Source organism: Panulirus ornatus, chromosome 8, assembly GCF_036320965.1.
Source record: "Panulirus ornatus isolate Po-2019 chromosome 8, ASM3632096v1, whole genome shotgun sequence".
Lineage (NCBI taxonomy): Eukaryota > Metazoa > Arthropoda > Malacostraca > Decapoda > Palinuridae > Panulirus > Panulirus ornatus.
In genome coordinates, this window is record NC_092231.1 from 5,650,407 (window position 1) to 5,673,549 (window position 23,143).

The 23,143-nt window shown below is 40.5% G+C and overlaps 1 protein-coding gene across 1 annotated transcript; it reads left to right on the forward strand.

Moving 5' to 3' along the window:
* The first annotated feature begins 7,938 nt into the window (after positions 1–7,938).
* Positions 7,939–21,856, forward strand: LOC139749772 (uncharacterized). The gene is made up of 3 exons (XM_071664001.1): positions 7,939–8,113; positions 12,933–15,112; positions 18,912–21,856. The coding sequence occupies exon 2, from the start codon at positions 13,195–13,197 to the stop codon at positions 15,100–15,102; it is 1,908 nt and encodes a 635-aa protein (XP_071520102.1). The 5' UTR covers positions 7,939–8,113; positions 12,933–13,194; the 3' UTR covers positions 15,103–15,112; positions 18,912–21,856.
* Positions 21,857–23,143: the final 1,287 nt, after the last annotated feature.

Sequence of the window (23,143 nt, forward strand, 5' to 3'; positions counted from 1 at the left end):
AACGGTTTTCAGATTGTAAGGCTTGCAAGAGAATGTACGTGGGGTCATATACACCAGGGTGAAATTTACGATTGTGAGGCTCGAATGGGTGCAGAATCATGTGTTCTACGTAGGTGTGTATTATGAGCGCAAGGGAGAAGAGCTTATTAAAAAAAAGAGGGGACCAACGTCTCCTCACGACGAGTTGCCATCATGACTCAAACCTTCGATTGGACTATCGCTGTCGTAGAAGGCGACTTAAAGGGGAGGGAGTGGGTGGCTGGAAATCCTCCCCTCTCTTTTTTTTTTTTTTCCAAAAGAAAGAACTGAAGGGGGCCAGGTGAGGATATTCCCTCAAAGGCCCAGTCCTCTGTTCTTAACGCTACCTCGCTAACGCGGGAAAAGGCGAATAGTATGAAAATATATATGTAATGGGGAGGTGATAACAAGTAGTGGTGATGTGAGAAGGAGATGGAGTGAGTATTTTGAAGGTTTGTTGAATGTGTTTGATGATAGAGTGGCAGATATAGGGTGTTTTGGTCGAGGTGGTGTGCAAAGTGCGAGAGTTAGGGAAAATGATTTGGTAAACAGAGAAGAGGTAGTAAAAGCTTTGCGGAAGATGAAAGCCGGCAAGGCAGGCAGGTTTGGATGGTATTGCAGTGGAATTTATTAAAAAAGGGGGTGACTGTATTGTTGACTGGTTGGTAAGGTTATTTAATGTATGTATGACTCATGGTGAGGTGCCTGAGGATTGGCGGAATGCGTGCATAGTGCCATTGTACAAAGGCAAAGGGGATAAGAGTGAGTGCTCAAATTACAGAGGTATAAGTTTGTTGAGTATTCCTGGCAAATTGTATGGGAGGGTATTGATTGAGAGGGTGAAGGCATGTACAGAGCATCAGATTGGGGAAGAGCAGTGTGGTTTCAGAAGTGGTGGAGGATGTGTGGATCAGGTGTTTGCTTTGAAGAATGTATGTGAGAAATACTTAGAAAAGCAAATGGATTTGTATGTAGCATTTATGGATCTGGAGAAGGCATATGATAGAGTTGATAGAGATGCTCTGTGGAAGGTATTAAGAATATATGGTGTGGGAGGCAAGTTGTTAGAAGCAGTGAAAAGTTTTTATCGAGGATGTAAGGCATGTGTACGTGTAGGAAGAGAGGAAAGTGATTGGTTCTCAGTGAATGTAGGTTTGCGGCAGGGGTGTGTGATGTCTCCATGGTTGTTTAATTTGTTTATGGATGGGGTTGTTAGGGAGGTGAATGCAAGAGTTTTGGAAAGAGGGGCAAGGATGAAGTCTGTTGGGGATGAGAGAGCTTGGGAAGTGAGTCAGTTGTTGTTCGCTGATGATACAAGCGCTGGTGGCTGATTCATGTGAGAAACTGCAGAAGCTGGTGACTGAGTTTGGTAAAGTGTGTGAAGAAGAAAGTTAAGAGTAAATGTGAATAAGAGCAAGGTTATTAGGTACAGTAGGGTTGAGGGTCAAGTCAGTTGGGAGGTGAGTTTGAATGGAGAAAAACTGGAGGAAGTGAAGTGTTTTAGATATCTGGGAGTGGATCTGGCAGCGGATGGTAACATGGAAGCGGAAGTGGATCATAGGGTGGGGGAGGGGGCGAAAATTTGGGAGCCTTGAAGAATGTGTGGAAGTCGAGAACATTATCTCGGAAAGCAAAAATGGGTATGTTTGAAGGAATAGTGGTTCCAACAATGTTGTATGGTTGCGAGGCGTGGACTATGGATAGAGTTGTGCGCAGGAGGATGGATGTGCTGGAAATGAGATGTGTGAGGACAATGTGTGGTGTGAGGTGGTTTGATCGAGTAAGTAACGTAAGGGTAAGAGAGATGTGTGGAAATAAAAAGAGCGTGGTTGAGAGAGCAGAAGAGGGTGTTTTGAAATGGTTTGGTCACATGGAGAGAATGAGTGAGGAAAGATTGACCAAGAGGATATATGTGTCGGAGGTGGAGGGAACGAGGAGAAGAGGGAGACCAAATTGGAGGTGGAAAGATGGAGTGAAAAAGATTTTGTGTGATCGGGGCCTGAACATGCAGGAGGGTGAAAGGAGGGCAAGGAATAGAGTGAATTGGAGCGATGTGGTATACCGGGGTTGACGTGCCTGTCAGTGGATTGAATCAAGGCATGTGAAGCGTCTGGGGTAAACCATGGAAAGCTGTGTAGGTATGTATATTTGCGTGTGTGGACGTATGTATATACATGTGTATGGGGGTGGGTTGGGCATTTCTTTCGTCTGTTTCCTTGCGCTACCTCGCAAACGCGGGAGACAGCGGCAAAAAAAAAAAAAAAAAAAAATATATATATATATATATATATATATATATATATATATATATATATATATATATATATATACTTGCATCTTCGTCATGTTATATCCTCTGTCTTTCTGAGGCGTGGAAGGATGGTGCGTCAAAGGAGGCTTTGAGTTTATTGGGGACCGGACATGCGGGAGGGTGGGAGATGTGTATAAGATAGAGCGAATTGGAGAAGTGTGGTATAGAAGGGGCGACGTGCTTATCAACGGCTTGAGCCGGGGCATATGGCGGAGTCGGGGGAAATCAAGGAAATTTCTATGGGGCCTGGCTGTGTGTGTGTGTGTGTGGGGGGGGGGGGGTCTGATATCAGTATATAATATACTTGATAGTTATATAGGGGTTGTGAACAAGTCTGGCAAAACAGTTTTCACCACACTAAATAATATATCCCTGGGGATAGGGGATTAAGAATACTTCCCACGTATTCCCTGCGTGTCGTAGAAGGCGACTAAAAGGGGAGGGAGCGGGGGGCTGGAAATCCTCCCCTCTCGTTTTTTTTTTTTTTTAATTTTCCAAAAGGAACAGAGAATTGGGCCAGGTGAGGGTATTCCCTCAAAGGCCCAGTCCTCTGTTCTTAATGCTACCTCGCTAACGCGGGAAATGTCGAATAGTTTAAAAGAAAAAGAAGAAAAAATAATATACAGTGGTAAATCCTCATCCTTATCATAGTTTTAGAAAATACGAAGGTAATGTAGTGTACATATTAGTATTTGTAACTTTCAAGAGAATTATATTTCAGGGTTATCATACGGTAATGATTATCATTAAGAGGTGAAACTGTCACAAGCGATATTTATTGATATTTATCATATTTGATAGCCTAATCTAATGGAAATCAAAATCTATCGTTAGACAGGATAAATCTAATATATATATATATATATATATATATATATATATATATATATATATATATATATATAGAGAGAGAGAGAGAGAGAGAGAGAGAGAGAGAGAGAGAGAGAGAGAGAGATGCGTACATAATAATAATAATGGAAAATTCAGTCCCCAGATGGCTCTGCTATAGCACAATGGCATCTTTGTATGACTCTGGTTGATCATAGGTCACACTGGGCCCCATTTTCTAGTAGGTTGTAGTAGAGTATAAGTCATGCTGAGCTTTGTTAGCACGGCTTTGGTTAAACAGACGTCATGCTGATCTATGTTAACATGGCACTTGTCATGTTGACATGTTTAAGGGTCGTTAGTTCTGCCTAGTTTAACCATGGTTCCCCTTGATCTCACTGTAAGACATTACGCCCCTTCTCTCATTGGTTAGCATATTTTTGTTTTTTTCTTCCTTCGGAATATATTTGTTGATTCTGCTGATTTCCATAATGATAAATTTTTGCCAAGATGAATGCATCTACGAGCTAGCCTTATCGGTCAAAGGAGTGTTGGCCTTTAAAGAAATATATCCAGATGATGTATATCTATTATTCCTCGTAATATATCCACGTACCCACTAATTTAGTAGCTTCATGTACCCTAAGGTTTGGGAACCTCTGGCGTATTATTCTTGCTTTATTTACCTCACAAAGTAACGTTGATTTACCCCTTCTATTACTTTGGATTACGATATCAACGCCATCTTTTAACTGACAACAAAATCAAAGACTAAAAAAAAAATTGCAAGAGAATGTACGTGGGGTCATATACACCAGGGTGAAATTTACGATTGTGAGGCTCGAATGGGTGCAGAATCATGTGTTCTACGTAGGTGTGTATTATGAGCGCAAGGGAGAAGAGCTTATTAAAAAAAAGAGGGGACCAACGTCTCCTCACGACGAGTTGCCATCATGACTCAAACCTTCGATTGGACTATCGCTGTCGTAGAAGGCGACTTAAAGGGGAGGGAGTGGGTGGCTGGAAATCCTCCCCTCTCTTTTTTTTTTTTTTCCAAAAGAAAGAACTGAAGGGGGCCAGGTGAGGATATTCCCTCAAAGGCCCAGTCCTCTGTTCTTAACGCTACCTCGCTAACGCGGGAAAAGGCGAATAGTATGAAAATATATAAGTAATGGGGAGGTGATAACAAGTAGTGGTGATGTGAGAAGGAGATGGAGTGAGTATTTTGAAGGTTTGTTGAATGTGTTTGATGATAGAGTGGCAGATATAGGGTGTTTTGGTCGAGGTGGTGTGCAAAGTGCGAGAGTTAGGGAAAATGATTTGGTAAACAGAGAAGAGGTAGTAAAAGCTTTGCGGAAGATGAAAGCCGGCAAGGCAGCAGGTTTGGATGGTATTGCAGTGGAATTTATTAAAAAAGGGGGTGACTGTATTGTTGACTGGTTGGTAAGGTTATTTAATGTATGTATGACTCATGGTGAGGTGCCTGAGGATTGGCGGAATGCGTGCATAGTGCCATTGTACAAAGGCAAAGGGGATAAGAGTGAGTGCTCAAATTACAGAGGTATAAGTTTGTTGAGTATTCCTGGTAAATTGTATGGGAGGGTATTGATTGAGAGGGTGAAGGCATGTACAGAGCATCAGATTGGGGAAGAGCAGTGTGGTTTCAGAAGTGGTGGAGGATGTGTGGATCAGGTGTTTGCTTTGAAGAATGTATGTGAGAAATACTTAGAAAAGCAAATGGATTTGTATGTAGCATTTATGGATCTGGAGAAGGCATATGATAGAGTTGATAGAGATGCTCTGTGGAAGGTATTAAGAATATATGGTGTGGGAGGCAAGTTGTTAGAAGCAGTGAAAAGTTTTTATCGAGGATGTAAGGCATGTGTACGTGTAGGAAGAGAGGAAAGTGATTGGTTCTCAGTGAATGTAGGTTTGCGGCAGGGGTGTGTGATGTCTCCATGGTTGTTTAATTTGTTTATGGATGGGGTTGTTAGGGAGGTGAATGCAAGAGTTTTGGAAAGAGGGGCAAGGATGAAGTCTGTTGGGGATGAGAGAGCTTGGGAAGTGAGTCAGTTGTTGTTCGCTGATGATACAACGCTGGTGGCTGATTCATGTGAGAAACTGCAGAAGCTGGTGACTGAGTTTGGTAAAGTGTGTGAAAGAAGAAAGTTAAGAGTAAATGTGAATAAGAGCAAGGTTATTAGGTACAGTAGGGTTGAGGGTCAAGTCAGTTGGGAGGTGAGTTTGAATGGAGAAAAACTGGAGGAAGTGAAGTGTTTTAGATATCTGGGAGTGGATCTGGCAGCGGATGGTAACATGGAAGCGGAAGTGGATCATAGGGTGGGGGAGGGGGCGAAAATTTTGGGAGCCTTGAAGAATGTGTGGAAGTCGAGAACATTATCTCGGAAAGCAAAAATGGGTATGTTTGAAGGAATAGTGGTTCCAACAATGTTGTATGGTTGCGAGGCGTGGACTATGGATAGAGTTGTGCGCAGGAGGATGGATGTGCTGGAAATGAGATGTGTGAGGACAATGTGTGGTGTGAGGTGGTTTGATCGAGTAAGTAACGTAAGGGTAAGAGAGATGTGTGGAAATAAAAAGAGCGTGGTTGAGAGAGCAGAAGAGGGTGTTTTGAAATGGTTTGGTCACATGGAGAGAATGAGTGAGGAAAGATTGACCAAGAGGATATATGTGTCGGAGGTGGAGGGAACGAGGAGAAGAGGGAGACCAAATTGGAGGTGGAAAGATGGAGTGAAAAAGATTTTGTGTGATCGGGGCCTGAACATGCAGGAGGGTGAAAGGAGGGCAAGGAATAGAGTGAATTGGAGCGATGTGGTATACCGGGGTTGACGTGCCGTCAGTGGATTGAATCAAGGCATGTGAAGCGTCTGGGGTAAACCATGGAAAGCTGTGTAGGTATGTATATTTGCGTGTGTGGACGTATGTATATACATGTGTATGGGGGTGGGTTGGGCCATTTCTTTCGTCTGTTTCCTTGCGCTACCTCGCAAACGCGGGAGACAGCGGCAAAAAAAAAAAAAAAAAAATATATATATATATATATATATATATATATATATATATATATATATATATATACTTGCATCTTCGTCATGTTATATCCTCTGTCTTTCTGAGGCGTGGAAGGATGGTGCGTCAAAGGAGGCTTTGAGTTTATTGGGGACCGGACATGCGGGAGGGTGGGAGATGTGTATAAGATAGAGCGAATTGGAGAAGTGTGGTATAGAAGGGGCGACGTGCTTATCAACGGTTTGAGCCGGGGCATATGGCGGAGTCGGGGGAAATCAAGGAAATTTCTATGGGGCCTGGCTGTGTGTGTGTGTGTGGGGGGGGGGGGGGGGTCTGATATCAGTATATGATATACTTGATAGTTATATAGGGGTTGTGAACAAGTCTGGCAAAACAGTTTTCACCACACTAAATAATATATCCCTGGGGCTAGGGGATTAAGAATACTTCCCACGTATTCCCTGCGTGTCGTAGAAGGCGACTAAAAGGGGAGGAAGCGGGGGGCTGGAAATCCTCCCCTCTCGTTTTTTTTTTTTAATTTTCCAAAAGAAGGAACAGAGAATTGGGCCAGGTGAGGGTATTCCCTCAAAGGCCCAGTCCTCTGTTCTTAATGCTACCTCGCTAACGCGGGAAATGGCGAATAGTTTAAAAGAAAAAGAAGAAAAAATAATATACAGTGGTAAATCCTCATCCTTATCATAGTTTTAGAAAATACGAAGGTAATGTAGTGTACATATTAGTATTTGTAACTTTCAAGAGAATTATATTTCAGGGTTATCATACGGTAATGATTATCATTAAGAGGTGAAACTGTCACAAGCGATATTTATTGATATTTATCATATTTGATAGCCTAATCTAATGGAAATCAAAATCTATCGTTAGACAGGATAAATCTAATAGAGAGAGAGAGAGAGAGAGAGAGAGAGAGAGAGAGAGAGAGAGAGAGAGAGAGAGAGAGAGAGAGAGAGAGAGAGAGAGAGAGATGCGTACATAATGATAATAATGGAAAATTCAGTCCCCAGATGGCTCTGCTATAGCACAATGGCATCTTTGTATGACTCTGGTTGATCATAGGTCACACTGGGCCCCATTTTCTAGTAGGTTGTAGTAGAGTATAAGTCATGCTGAGCTTTGTTAGCACGGCTTTGGTTAAACAGACGTCATGCTGATCTATGTTAACATGGCACTTGTCATGTTGACATGTTTAAGGGTCGTTAGTTCTGCCTAGTTTAACCATGGTTCCCCTTGATCTCCCTGTAAGACATTACGTCCCTTCTCTCATCGGTTAGCATATTTTTGTTTTTTTCTTCCATCGGAATATATTTGTTGATTCTGCTGATTTCCATAATGATAAATTTTTGCCAAGATGAATGCATCTACGAGCTAGCCTTATCGGTCAAAGGAGTGTTGGCCTTTAAAGAAATATATCCAGATGATGTATATCTATTATTCCTCGTAATATATCCACGTACCCACTAATTTAGTAGCTTCATGTACCCTAAGGTTTGGGAACCTCTGGCGTATTATTCTTGCTTTATTTACCTCACAAAGTAACGTTGATTTACCCCTTCTATTACTTTGGATTACGATATCAACGCCATCTTTTAACTGACAACAAAATCAAAGACAAAAAAAAAAAAGAGCTCCGCTAAATATCGTGCATTTTTTTTTCCAAAGCAAACTTTCTCTTCATAGTAAATTTCCGCTTCCCTTTCTTCACATCATTATACCAGCGACTCGTCATTTCTGACCAGTCCTTCCTGGAGGTGGGTTAGTTAGCTGAACATCATCTGGAAGTGATAGTTGTTTTAAGTGCAAGATTACGAGTCTCTGCCACGGTTGCAGCGATAACTAGGCTGCTTTTATGACGAGCTGTTTAAGTGGCAGTTTTTAATGTGAATATACATCGACAGACAAGAAATGGTGAGTGACTGTGTAAGAAAACTAAGTTTTTGGACTTTCTTTTAATTCGAAATGCAATTATACTTTTACGGTCAAGGAAATGACGGGAGTAAACCAGTTTCTTGCAAGGAAAATAAATCGTGCGTGATTTGCAGACAAATGGAGTGTTGGGAAGGGTTATTACGGTACCTTAAACTCTGCAGGGAGGAAATGTGTAAAAAAAACCTGGTAGAAATGGAAAATGGTTATCTGTGCCACAATTAGCTATTTTGGTCATTTTCCATCAGTGCTGCGTATCGTAACTAGCAATACTTTTGCGCCGGAACCACGGCTTGCAAAATGGCTACCATAACAATCTTGTAAATAATCCATCTCATGTCTTAAGATCTGATTATAATTCTCCAAACCTCTTCCTGAATTTCTATTGTAAACTCGCTACCCTTGAAGGCAAAGGTCATTAAATATCCGAAGCTAATTTTCGATGTGTAGATGAATTGTTATATTGTATTTGTCAGAGATTCGAAAGAAATGTAGATTCTTCAAAACCAGTACGTTATGGGCGAAGGAAAATAGATATGAAATTAATTACTTGCGGAAGTTGTTGGAGATTGGTAGAAATGAGCGGTTAGGCATTGACTAGGCTGTCGGTCAGCTGGTTTAGTAAAATTAGTTATGGCCATTCGACTGTTTGCGATAGAAGTAAAGGTACAGACTCGCTTGAAAGACCATCAAAAACCATCGCGAAATATTTTTTAACCTAACCTAACAAAATTGGGGGATGTCCGAAAGGGTAATGTCATGTCCAAATAATACGGTTTGACATTTACATGTTTGCGATTGAAATGGAAGTCAATAGACATAAAAAAAAAATATCGTATGTTTGAAACGAGTCATACCGTGGGCCATACTTTTAAGCATTACTGATGAATGATTCGAAATGCTAAACTAATATTGTGGGAAGTCTTGTGAACAATGGCTGCTTCTTTTGACGCTCCCGTTCAACTTCGTCTTATTTGTATGAAATTAGTGTCCAGTCCGGGAATGTATCTTAGTGTGTGTGTGTGTGATGATAGCTAAACCTGCCTTTTGCCAACCATTCAATGAGCGTTTGGCTTTTCTTTAAATTTGTTCCTGTATATGACATAATTGGTTTGTGATTGCTGACTTGAAGTAGATTTTGTTAAACTGGCTCTTGGTTTTATAGAATATAGGCTTGAAGTTTGGTAGTATATTTGATGTGAATTTGAGGGAATTTTGCGCACAGATTAAATTATAGTAGCATATCGGATCAGCTAAAAGAGTATTCGAATATATAACAATGTCTTCATGTTTTTGACCATTGCCCGAATATAATGTAATTATATCCCAAGAATTCTTTGATACGGGGATGTTGAATGAACACGTATACATGTCCTTCAAAATATCTACATATACCTTGATAACCTCAAAATTGTACACCCGAATGATGAATATTGTCATCTACCAACTTTATTACTTTACGAAAAAAGATTGTAATGTAACATTATTTCAAATTTTTTTTAATGACAAGCCCTTAAGCATAAGCGCGGTATAGCGACCTCTGCCGACATCTACGTGAGGTATGGCGGCGGTGCACTTCCTTATAAGTTGAGGAGGGTCGGAAATATTAATCTTAATACAGAGGCCAGCAGCAGGCGAGAATTTTTCCTATTCTCTCGTCAAGGATGTCGGGTGGGGCGGGGAGAGGATCCAGCAACCGCTCTCCTCCCCCAACCACCGTAGCTACATCACTGCTTAGGGTGAAAATTCCTGAACATGTTAAGTATATGCATTTATAACCATGGTACATGAAAAAAACTAGTTTCGTTCTGTGATTGATTTGGATTCTTGTGTTGCAACTTGGTATGATATTTGGACGATATAGAATGGACAAGCTCTGTTAAAATTAATAAGGTAGGATCATGGGGAAATTTTGTTTTTTTTCACAGCCAGGGTGAATATATGTAGATGTGGGTTTACATTGTAAATGAGACGCTTGGAACCGGTCGTAAAATAGTTCGCGTATTTTTCTAAGCAACCAAAATGTAAATTTTAGCTGCTAATGGCAGCTACGTCAGGTTTTCATAGTCGGCTAATTTCTGACGTTTTACTTCCATGGTAATCCCACATTTTCGCCAATCTTCATATCCCTCGCCGCTATCTACTTTACTACTGTAAGGGAAAATGAACCTCGTTATGCTACCCTGGTTCTAATTTTGTCGAAATGCAGTCTCATAAAGAATGTTGTATTCCACATATATACCTGCCATTCCGTAAAGAATTGATACCTCCCGCTGCTTATGAGGTCACTTGGCACTTGAATACATTGTAAAATTAATTTTCGAGGTGATAAGATTTTAGAATTTTTAGCCTCCGGTGAAGGACTGTTAAATATTACATTTTGACACTCTAGATCATAGAGAAATGTATAATTGTATAGAACACACTACGGTTAAACCAAGTTGAATGTAGTTATGGAAAAAGTTTTTATAGATTTTGTTTTTAATCGGTTTTTACCTTCATAACAATACCCACTAAAATAATAAAGTTTTCATGGGACAGGAAGAAAGTACAAATTGATTTGTTTTGACATGTATAAAGTCTGGGTACTTTATCATTGGTGGTTAAAGATTAGATATCAATTAATATGGTGCTACTCTAGCCAGTGTCTGACGTAACTTGGTTGCACGGTTGACTACGCTAGTAGAACGACCCCAGACCATTAAATAACATGTGATTTTATAGTCTTTGAGAATGAAACTGTTATGGTGAGGAATTTGGTTTGTATTGAACAGGGCGATGATGTACACAGCGGATATGCAAATATTTCCACAACCATGATCTCCAAATTAGAAATTTAAGTTCATTGTGTATTTCCCTACGAGATTTAGTACTAGGTAAGGTTCGTTCGCTACTTTTATATTTTGCCCATAATCTGAAAGCAGAACCAAAAAGCACGTTGGTTCCCCCCCCATTAGAATAGGCTTCTTCACATTGTCCATATCTTCTTTTATCCATTAAAAGCTGAAATGATTGAATCCATGAACCATTTTACGTTAAAGTAATAATGTTTTATGTGTTAAACCACATTCGGTTCAGGGCTAGGTTATGCATGCCGACCTAAAACTATATCGGCCACCATATATGTCCAGTGTTTTTATATAATATACAAACTCTTATGTAGGAATTTTGCCCAAGTTTATGTACAGCGAATAGTGACAATTCCAGTAGCTTAGACTTAGGAAAGTTTAAATCTCATCACTTTATATAAAATGAATAACCAGTTTTCTTTGAATTTTTACTTGTATTTTGTCCAGTTTCTTGTATACAGCCACAAGGTTTATTGTCCCATGACTTCATGATGGTAGATGACAGGATGCGTCCGGTTAGACGATATTTTGGAAAAGGTTAACGACTCGTTTGGCGTTTCATTTAGTTAACCTTTCGTTAGGTGGATCAATGTTGAACTGGTCCAGATGTCTGGCAAAATACTCCACCCAGAGATCCACGAGCGTCCTTTGACACGCCAACTAGAAATCATTTTTGTACAGTAATACGTTTTTATTTTCGTTTTTTTCTTTTTTTCTGGCTGTCACACAAGATCTTTTTCGTCCTGTAGCGACGCTGTAGACACAGCAACGCAGTGCTTTTAATCACTTCTGGTTTCCCATTAAGGAACATTGGTGAACATACTCCCCCACACACACCCCAACCACGAGGCTCCCCAACCCGGATACTCCCCCACACACCCCCCAGGTCTGAAGTATTATAATAATCCTCCCTCAATATGACGTGAATAACCTTGGTGTTTTACGCAAGCCTCGGATCACTACGAAGCGCTTCTCGCCCACAATCATAATTTCACCCTGCGTTGATCATCCCCTCGCGCACGCAATCGTAATTTCACACTGCGTTGATCATCCCCTTTCGCACGCTATCCTAATTTCGCACTTCGGGTGGAAATCGACCCGTGTGTGTGTGTGTGTGTGTGTGTGTGTGTGTGAGAGATCAACACCACCCGGTATTGAAAGTGTGTTAGCACTTTGAGGGACGATAAAGTGTATCACGTTTTGAGTGTTTATATATTCTTTGCTCATAAATTAATACCTGCAGATGCATTTTAGCACACATAGACGCAAATGTGACATTTCTCCAAGTTCGAACACTTTTGCCCTGGTAATGAAAGTATTTTTTTTCTTTACATTGGAGGTTCTTTCCTTGTTTTTTTTCTTTATATAGATATGGATCACGTGCCGATTGAATTGTAATATATTTAGCCAGAGAATCGCTGTAGTAGTATTGCAATTGCGCTTGGAAGGTTGATTCTTTTATTGACAAATGCATTATAAGTTTTGCCGATTTTCTTCAAAAGTGTTCGCTCCATTTAGCCACAACCCTATGTGTTCATGTGGAAATAAAATATCACAGCTCCTAAGAACTAATTACCCTCCGTTCAGTCATTAATCACTGAATTACCTTCTGACAGAAATTAATGTTGATGCCATTTAACTTCGACGTCTTCCCCTGCTTTCTAGCCTAAGCTTTTCTTAGGCTAGCCATCAGAACCGCATCATCTGCATACAGTTGTTGCTATTATACATGTAATGCTGTGGAGTTTTTCATATTCTCATTTAGATGTGTTTGATGGTAAAAATAATATATTATAATACATGTATTTTCATTCTTGAATATCTTTAGAGCAAGTGTCGTGAGCACCATATGAAAGAAAAAATAGAGTAGTAATTTCTGTAGCTGGTACAATAATGAAGATTTTTAACAAAAGTCGGTACATAACCGGTAACTTTTCTTTTTCCTCCTACAGAAATCCTGGCGACTGTGGTGAGGCGATTGATGTAAACAGTTGACGAAGACCTTGCTCTCTCCAGCATCGTCTTGTTTATATGCTGGTGGCTCTACATAATGAGGTTATGGGGATAAACTGTACTCTCTCCTCCCTCCAAGATAATTACAAGACGTTTGCTAAGCCAATGACATTTCGTAGGACACTTTAATGCTGGATATTGAGAGGGATCCGATATCTTTTTAAAAGCTATTAGAAAACGAGAACGGTAGAACATCGGGGCATGTGTATGAAACAGGTTCAGAAGTCGAGACGTTGTGCTGCAGTGGCATCCATAACATTGAATCCAACTCTTTATACATCAACAGTTCAGATCCCGGCGGTTGAATCCGCGGTGTCCAGGGGGAAACCCAGGATGTCTCGATATAAACACCGTCCCTTCCCTTCGTGGCTGGTTTACATCTGGTTTTTAGTCGTCATCGCCGCTTTGTTTTCGACCCTCGTTTTCTTTTCCGACTCCATCTCTTCTTCGGCTTCGTCCCTGTCCCTTATGCTGCAGGTGTTCGCCACGGCCCTGCCCTCGATGCCACAGTATCTATTGCCGGCGCCGCCTCTCGTCTCGCCACCACCCTGCGTGACGACCTTCCCTATTCTGAAGCCAGGTTTTCTGTCGCCACCACCCCGCGTGTCGACCTTCCCTGCTTTGAAGCCAGGTTATCTGTCGCCACCACCCTGCGTGTCGACCTTACCTGCTTTGAAGCCAGGTTATCTGTCGCCACCACCCTGCGTGTCGACCTTCCCTATTTTGAAGCCAGGTTTCCTGTCGCCACCACCCTGCGTGTCGCCACCACCCTGCATGTCGACACCAGCTCCGCGGTCTCATTCCTCCAGCACTTGGATTCCCTCGACGCCTGTCATCCCGTCTCGTTCGCTCTTACGCCAGCCATCGTGTGCTGCACGCTTCTTCTTTTCGTTCCCAACGTGTCCTTCATGCCTTCCCCTGCCCTCCTCTGTCCTCTCCCGCTCGGCGTCGGCACCCCCTGCCTCCTTCCCTCCGTCGGCCCTCTCCGTGCCCAAGCCCTCTTCAAAATCGCGCGTGTCCTCGTGGAAAACGAAAAAGTCCCGGACTTCTACGAGGACTTCCTCGTCGTCCCGAACAACGTCTACGTCTCTGTCCTCGTCTTTAACGACATCCTCGCCGTCTCGAACAACGTCAACGTCTCGATCCTCAACGTCTCGAACAACATCTATGTCTCGGTCGTCTTCTTCAACGACGTCCTCGCCGTCTCGAACAACGTCTACGTCTTCATCGACGAACTCGTCCTCTCAAACAACGTCTCCGTCTCGCTCCTCTCCGACAACGTCCTCGCCCTTGCCTCTCCGAACAACCGCGACGTCCCGACCCTCTCTAACGACGCCCCAGTCCTCTCAGACCCCATCCCTGTCACCTCCGACGACGACACCCACGTCCCAGCACCCTCTGACCTTGACGACGACGCCCATCGTCACCTCGACGACGGAGTCGGAAGCTGGTTCGACGCGGGCGGCTAAACCCTTCGTCCGAATCTACACGACTCGAACCCTGACGATTCATCAACCCACCCGTACCACTCAGGATTACCCCTACCTTTTGACAATACCTTCAGGCCTTCTGTCACTCATGGCTCAATCTAGGACTGCAAATTCAGCCAGTGTGTCTCCATCTTGGAGTGTAAATACGGGGACGAGTCGACTCCCGGATCCCCGGGAGCATCTGGTTCAATCTACGGGGGCCGAAGCCCTACCTCCGACGCTTCAAAACCCCACATGCGTTCACGACGGCGCCCCGGTGAAGACCCACTGCCCGCTGTGTTCCCTGTGGATGTGCAAGAACTGCAGCAGGATGCAGAGCATGGACCAGTGGCAGTACCACCTGAATACGTACTACGAGTCTCTGAAGCTTCGAACCACCAACGTGACGAAGTCGACGACCCCATTCAGCATGGTTCTGAGGGGCAGTATTCTTGACGACATCCTTCCGACCGAGATGGACACCATGGATGGCGTTATCATTGGCTTGCTGAGGTTAAATGTGCCCTTCACGACAACCAGCACCAGAGAGACGCTGGCCACGACTCTAATACTGGAAAGAACTTATATTGAGACGCCCACACAAACGGTTGCTGCAACAACAATAACAGAAGCCGAATAAGAATCGTCAGGTGAGATATTTCTTATCGCTTTTTTTTCCTTCGTAATACAGATTACGTTGTTTTGGTATAAAATATGGCGGTAAACTTCGAAATATGGCCAGGTAACGGAAATATTGCGGAATTTCATAGTCCAAACCCTCCCAAAAGTACCAATGTTGTTCAAGTAAGTTGGTAGAACAAGGCGTGACATGAGGATTTAGAAGCCGAAGGTGGATTACTTCCAAAATCGAATATACCCATGATGTTTGTACTTATAGATCGGTAGCTCAAGAATACACATGCATCGTATTTACATTGTACTATTCCTGACTTATGAAATGAAAACATGATCATGAAACAAGTATATTATATTAACAAAACCTTGACTTGCTAAAGAATAACGAACTTTGGGAGGGAGCTTGTATGTAATATAGCGGTAAGCGCTAAAAACATCGGTGACGACACGTCTCCATTGGCAGTAGTGCAGCTTCGTTTAAACATGGATTTGATGCACTTTTGTTAATGCAGGAATTATCATAATATCCTAGAATAACTTGATACTATCCCAATCGTCTTTTAAGTGTATATCGATGGCAGACACTTGTGTCGCTACCAGCAATTAGGTAAGCCACATCATCTTTCCCTTAGCTATAAACGTCATCGATTGACATTAGAAATGTTTTCCTGTAATCATGAGTCCGCCAGTGATAATACAATTGTCCGCGAGTTGAGAAAATGATTGGGTACCACATCATAAAAAAAAAAATACTGCTTATGTAACGTTACACTGTACTGATAAATGAAATATAGTAGTGGTTTTCCTATTAGAATTGACTTTATTCCTTACGTGGAATAATCCAGAGTACAGCAGCAGGCTACCCAGTGAGAAATGTCCTACGAATTCTCTTTAGAAGACTTGAATTTATTAGACTTGGGTTATTATAACATAAAAACAAACTACGACCAACCATCCTTGTTTAGCAAATACATAAGGCTAAAGCCAAGCTTAGGAAAGACAGATTTCACTAATGATGCTTTGTTTTTGCAACAATGGTATTAACAGGAATATTTGAAATTAAATTTGGACGCGAGGTTGAAAATTTACCTCGTGTCTTCATACATATTTGTCTTGGAAGATACAAGATTCACAAATGCTGTTTGCTTTTTCACTTTCATCACGGTCTGAAAACTTATCTCTCTCTTTTTTTGTGTGTTTAAGATTTATTAATTTGATGGAATTAAGCAATCATTTACTGTCTCGATATAGATATATTCATTTAAACGTGGACAGAGCTTTTTCGATCAAAGTGTCGGCCATCCATATAAAACGAGGCGATAACGTGGATGTTATGTACATTCATTCACTTTTGTATTGGTATATTTTGATTTGTATGAAGTGGACCAAAGCGTTATATAAAGTACATCGGCACCACCGCTTAGGCAAACGTTATCACTGTGCTATTGTTATCGGTAACCGCTATCTTATAAATATGCTCCCTCAATTTTTCATTGTCATTTTTGGGTTAAAGCTCGTTTAATTTTCTTGGTTTTATTTTTGTATTTCAAAATGAAATAGTGCATTGTGTAAATATCATGTATGTCAGTGTGGGCGACCGATCTAGAGGGCGCGCATTTTTTTTCCTCAAACTGTTCCACTAGCTGAACTTGAACTCAATTTTTGTAATTTAGAGGGTACGAATGAGTGATTCTGATATGTGCCCGCTAATTTCGCTATGTTTCTGCTTATTTCATGATTTCGTTTCACCCCTGTCCTCCATGGCGGGTAGATTTATATAGCCTTGCCTTCTCCCAGTAACTATATAATCTATTATTAACATCTTCTGAAAATTCAGTGTTATGTTGTTTCTTGAAGTGTGATAGACCAAGCATGATCGTCATATATGGTATAGTTTCCCCTAGTATAGTCATAATTGAGTTTTCTCTTTGCAGTAAAACTCCACCCGTATTCCTTTACATATTTTCTACTATACTTCTACTTGATATATTTCGCCAGTGGTGTAGGTAGTATTTTTTTTCCTTAGTTGCTGTCTCGGGGGTTTTCAATTTTTTTGTGACCTTCATTTGGATATATTTCCGTGTGTCTGTGTATATTATGTGGTATAACCCCTAATGTGTCCCTTCGCTTCATCATTCTTCATTATCACATAACGACTACCTACAATGTCTTGTATTATATCCTTCGACAATATCTTGCTATGTCGTTTCGTTGATATTTCTTCAAGTAAAAAGATGATTGATTTAGAAACATAAACTACAGTTGTCTCGTCTCAAAATCTCTTGTCATAAATCCCAGTCGGTAAAGACAATCTTCTAGCTATATATGAAAGTACTTAGGACAACCAAGCCACAAAAACATTATTATAATACAAGATACTCTGTAGAATGACTGTAATTGACTACATTTGCAGCATACAAGGATGACGCAAGGCAGTAAAACAGGAGGATAACAGTCTACGGCATCTGTTATGCAACCCTTGTATAAGATATCTGTTGAACGCTCGACCATACTGTCAGACGTGCATTTCTGCATGAAGTGGCTCGAGTGATTATTCGAATTCTTAACGTAGGTTTAACGTATTAGATTAACGTTTTGAAGATTACATTGTTCAACGTACTTTAAGGTTAATCTTGGATTACTAGATGTATGATCTACGTCCTATGCAGTAAGTCCTGTTGCGGAATAGATTTCTCTTGACCTCATCCCGTCTGGATAATTTGCCTTTATTTTCATATCCACTATATTTTTTCCAGGTGTTACTCTACCCTTTATTAATCACCTTTCTTTACCCTTTATTAACCACCTGAAAGGTTCATTTTCCAACAGATCTTAAAACTGAAGTTTTTTCTTCCAGGAAAGACAAAACTACACTTTGTGTGTGCGTGTTTTGGTATTACAGTGTTCGGTGTATAGATTGAGATTCTCGAAATAATTTACATTAAGCCGTACATGAATTTGCCATTTTGTAAGCCCTACCAGCTTACCTAAGCGGATTTTAATTTTTTCCACGTGCAATTGTTAAAATTCCCCGCCGTAGCGAGGTAGCACCAGAAACATGTATAATGCACTTAAAAAAGACCCACAGACTTTTCCATGGTTTACCCAGAACTTCGACCCCAGTATACCACATCGTTCCAATTCACTCTATCCCGTGCACGCCTTTCACCCTCCTGCATGTTCGTCCCGATCGTTCAAAATCTTTTTCACTCGATCCTTCCACCTCCAGTTTGGTCTTCCGCTTCTCCTTGCTCCCTCCACCTTTGACATATATCCTCTTTGTCAACCTTTCCTCACTCATTCTCTCCATATGTCCAGACCATTTCAACACACCCTCTTCTGATCTCTCAAACACACTTTATATTTCAACACAACTCTTATCATTTCATTATTTACTCGATCAAACCACCACATATTGTCCTCAAACATCTCATTCCCAACACACATCCACCCTCCTCCGTACACAACCCTATCTGTAGCCCATGCCTCGCAACCATACAATATAGCTGGGACTGCATGTACCTTCAGACATGCACATATTTGCCCTGCCCCATCCTCCATAGTGAAAATATTTTTCCTGTGACTGGCGTCCATTGCAGGGCAACGGTGAATTTCTAGTGTGAATGACTGGTACAGCCAGTGTTGCATCGAGCACTGACGTCTGCCCATAAAGTATTAGGCTTGGTCTGTACCACCACCTCTTCACTTATATTTCAGGAGAGTCTATGATTTTGACAAATAACAAATGCACATCAACCTGAGAGGCATAATGAATTGAGGATGACTTCTTAATATTTCCGCTTCTCTTTTCAGATGGAACAAGAGAATCTTTTCCCTCTACGGGGAAATTGTAAACATCCAGCAGAGGTGTGGTTGCGAGACCCAGCTGGTGTGGGCGAGGCAGATGGTGCTCTGTATGCTGAGCAAGACTTCGAGAGACTGTTTTTAAGATTGTAAGATGAAGACGGGTGGCCTTTTTTTTTGAGAGAGAGCATTGGCTCAACTGTGGCAGATTAGTGATATACTTAGGTGCTTTACACCAGCTCTTGTGTGGAATATCTGTTTTTGAATTGATGGAAGCCAAATTACCTTCGGTAATTTGGACTCGATTTTATAAGTAGCAAGTTTTTAGTTTGTTGAAGGAGAGTTAATGGCATCCTAAGGACGAGACCGAAATACTTACTATCATCTTTGTAAACTGTACTTTCAGTAGCTATCAAGATTTTAACTTTGATATATGTGTGAAAGAAAAAAAAAATAGATGGGCCTCGCTTATAGAGGAAGGGCTGGTTTGAAACGTACTTTTTAAGTTTTGGCAGGTTTTAATTAGATGTTTTTACAAGACTTGTCATTTTTAAGGATTAGCATGGCTTCTTTATATATGTATATATATATATATATATATATATATATATATATATATATATATATATATATATATATATATAACTGAAGTACTTCTACCATGGACGAATGATATAAATTCTTGCTTAACGAGTATACCTTTGGACTGAAAAGCTTCTTCCCTTGTATGCATGTAGATCAGTCAACGCAAATATATAAATATATATATATATATATATATATATATATATATATGAAGTCCCGTAAAAGGGTTAACAATTTAATGTAAAACGTTCAACTTGAACATTTTTAAAAATTGCTAGGTTAGAACAGTGTTTTCCCAATCTCTTCCCCAAATGTTCATAACACATTTGAAAGTGTCGCTTTGTTACAATGAACATTTGTGTTATATAGACTAAAGGTTTGATACCTAGGTGTTAACAAATTTTTCATTTTACTACAAAATGCAATGACCTAAACGAAAATTTTTAAGTAAATGCTGTTTTAGTTTTCCTGTACTGTTTATTAAATGTTATTAAACGAACTGTTTTTCTTTGTATTTGATAGGCTTGTCTATATCTTTCTGACCAATGGTATCTTAGTTTTCTTTATATTTTTTAGGCTAGTCTACCTCTTGGTTACCATTAAATCTTTTAATCTTTGATTTAGGTTGCCTATATCTTAATAACCCTGATTTCATTCTCTATTGTTTTAAATTGTCTAATCTTTATGTACTCTCCATTTTCTTGCGATCTTTGAGTAGCACAACCCAGATGTTCGTCCTTTCCTAGGGATTGGTCGATAAAATGTGTACCTAGCTTAGGCTAGGATTATCATAATTATATATTTTTGTATTATACTTAGTCGTTGTCTCCCGCGTTAGCGAGGTAGCGCAAGGAAACGGACGAAAGAATGGCCCAACCCACCCACATACACATTTATATACATAAACGCCCACACACGCTCATATACATACATATACTTTTCATCATATACATGCACAGACATATATACACGTACATATTCATACTTGCTGCCTTCATCCATTCTCGTCGCCACCCCGCCACACATGAAACTGCACCCACCTCCCCCAACGCGCGCGCGAGATAGCGCTAGGAAAAGACAACAAAGGCCACATTCATTCACACTCGGTCTCTAGCTGTCATGTAATAATGCACCGAAACCACAGCTCCTTTCCACATCCAGGCCCCACAAAACTTTCCATGGTTTACCCCAAACGCTTCACATGCCCTGGTTCAATCCATTGACAGCACGTCGACCCCGGTATACCACATCGTTCCAATTCACTCTATTCCTTGCATGCCTTTCACCCTCCTTTATGTTCAGGCCCCGATCGCTCAAAATCTTTTTCACTCCATACTTCCATCTACATTTTGGTTTCCCACCTCTCCTCGTTCCCTCCATTTCTGACACATCTATATCCTCTTTGTCAATGTTTCCTCACTCATTCTCTCCATTTCACCAAACCATGTAAATTACACCCTTTTCTGCTCTCTCAACAATACTCTTTATTACTACACATCTCTTGCCCTTTCATTACTTACTTGATCAAACCACCTCACACCACATACTGTCCTCAAACATTTCATATTCAGCACATCCACCCTCCTCCGCACAACTCTATCTATAGCCCACGCCTCGTAACCATATAACATTGTTGGAACCACTATTCCTTCAGTCATTCCCATTTCGCCATCCACACATTCTTCAACGCTCCCGACAAACATTTTCACTAAATATGAACACCCAACAAAGAGGACAAATTAGTGATGTGAACATACTGTAAAAACCGTCATAAGAATCTAAACAAAACTACATTTTTCTTCCATGGACCTGATGAACCTCCCTCATAAATTTGATTCTTCCAAACCTATAGAAACTTGGTTGTATGGACATACAACACTTTGATATATTTACATAACCAAGGTTGATTCCGATTTTCACTCCAAGTCTTTCAGAAAAAGATGTGTACAAAAGAAAAATTCTGACCATGACGTTTGAATTTGTGTAAAAACCTGTAAATTTATTGATGAATACACACATTCACGTCTGTGTAAATGTGTACGCCGTGCTTTTAAATGTGATTACCTTTCTGTACCAATGCAAATTTTTAAGGAAGTTAGTGTCTTTGGCTGTGTGTAGATAGACAAAAATTTCATATTTTACAGTGTATTTTAAGGTCGGTGTGTATGTACACAATTTGATGTAAATAACGCAAATGTGATCAATTTTGTAATGTATCATTGCATGATATTTTTCACTATTACTTGACCTTTCTTAAAAAAAAAAAAAAAAATTCTAGCAGTGAAACTGCATCAGGTTTAGGATCAGAAAACTTAATAAAATCAATGAATTTTGTAATGACAGATTTCCCCAAGAAAATTAGATTAAAACGCCTTGTTTTATTCAGTCCACAGAAAACTTTATCTAGATACTTGGAAAAAAAAAAAAAAGCTATGAGCAATTTACATTGAGCGTCGTTCTTAGAATTGCCATTAAAATCTAAAGGTATTGAAAGAAAATAAGATTAATTTGCAGCTCAACTTTGACGACCTTATAAATTTCTAATTAGTGGTCATGAAGACCAACAAACCCAAGTCAAAGGCCACCTTTACCGTCTTTATTGGTCGTAGAATTTAGGACCTGAAGGTGTTTAGTTATCGGGTGGACATAAATGACCCTAACTGAGCAGCCGATAAGCCAATAGCCCTACCAACCACACAAGGTCTGGAGGAGCCACATAGCTGGAGTATGTGGTCTTGCTTAATCTTGAGGAGATGAATACATTTGCCTATACAGTCTGTGAATTCGATGGACGATTTGACGGGAGAACTGAAAGAGCAAAAGAAATTTCAGAATGGGAGAAATCTAAATGTATAATTAAGACTGCCAGCGAGCTCAAACCCCTAACATAGATTAAAACTTTAACTGCTACGTTGTCAGAAACTAAGGTATGTTGAATATGAGCCTATACAGGTAAGTTGTATCCTAAAATATTTCTCCCATGTCTTACAGATTGAAGAAATACTTTGATATCGATGATCATGTCATTAGTCCTATAAAAATATAGGAAAGGCAATTTTCTTGTCATGGAGGTTTGCATAAAAAATTTAATTCAGACATGAATTCTAAACTCTTGGCATTTGTTTTAAATACCTGAGGTGTGGTCATGATATGAACGCTTGTCATTTTTACTATATTAAAGGCGCCAGGAAGGTTCGTTAACCTAAAAGCTGGATCAGACACCATCAGCCACTGTTCTAATACCATCAGTAGCTGGGCCAACTACGACCCTCTGTTTTACCACCTCGCTACTGAGCTACATGCAGCAGACTTTGCCATAGAGGTGAGTTCACCTTACAATCATGAACTATGGACAGAAGAGGAATTAAACGCATCTTTAAGAGGGGTAGAAAGATTCGACTGAAGCAGCCTCAAATATTGACCACGGGCAGATTTAATAAAAATTTTTACGAACATTTTAACAACCCCGCCACCCGTAAGTCCCTATTTCGATGCACCAAAGGTTATATGTACCAGCCAAAAAAAACACAGTGGCCAATCACGATTAAGACGACGGGAATATCTCGTGAACTGGAGCCAATAAGACGAACCCGAAATGACTTTGTGATGAAATAGGTTGCAGTATAAATCTCATTTGGATTAAGCCGCAGAACTCG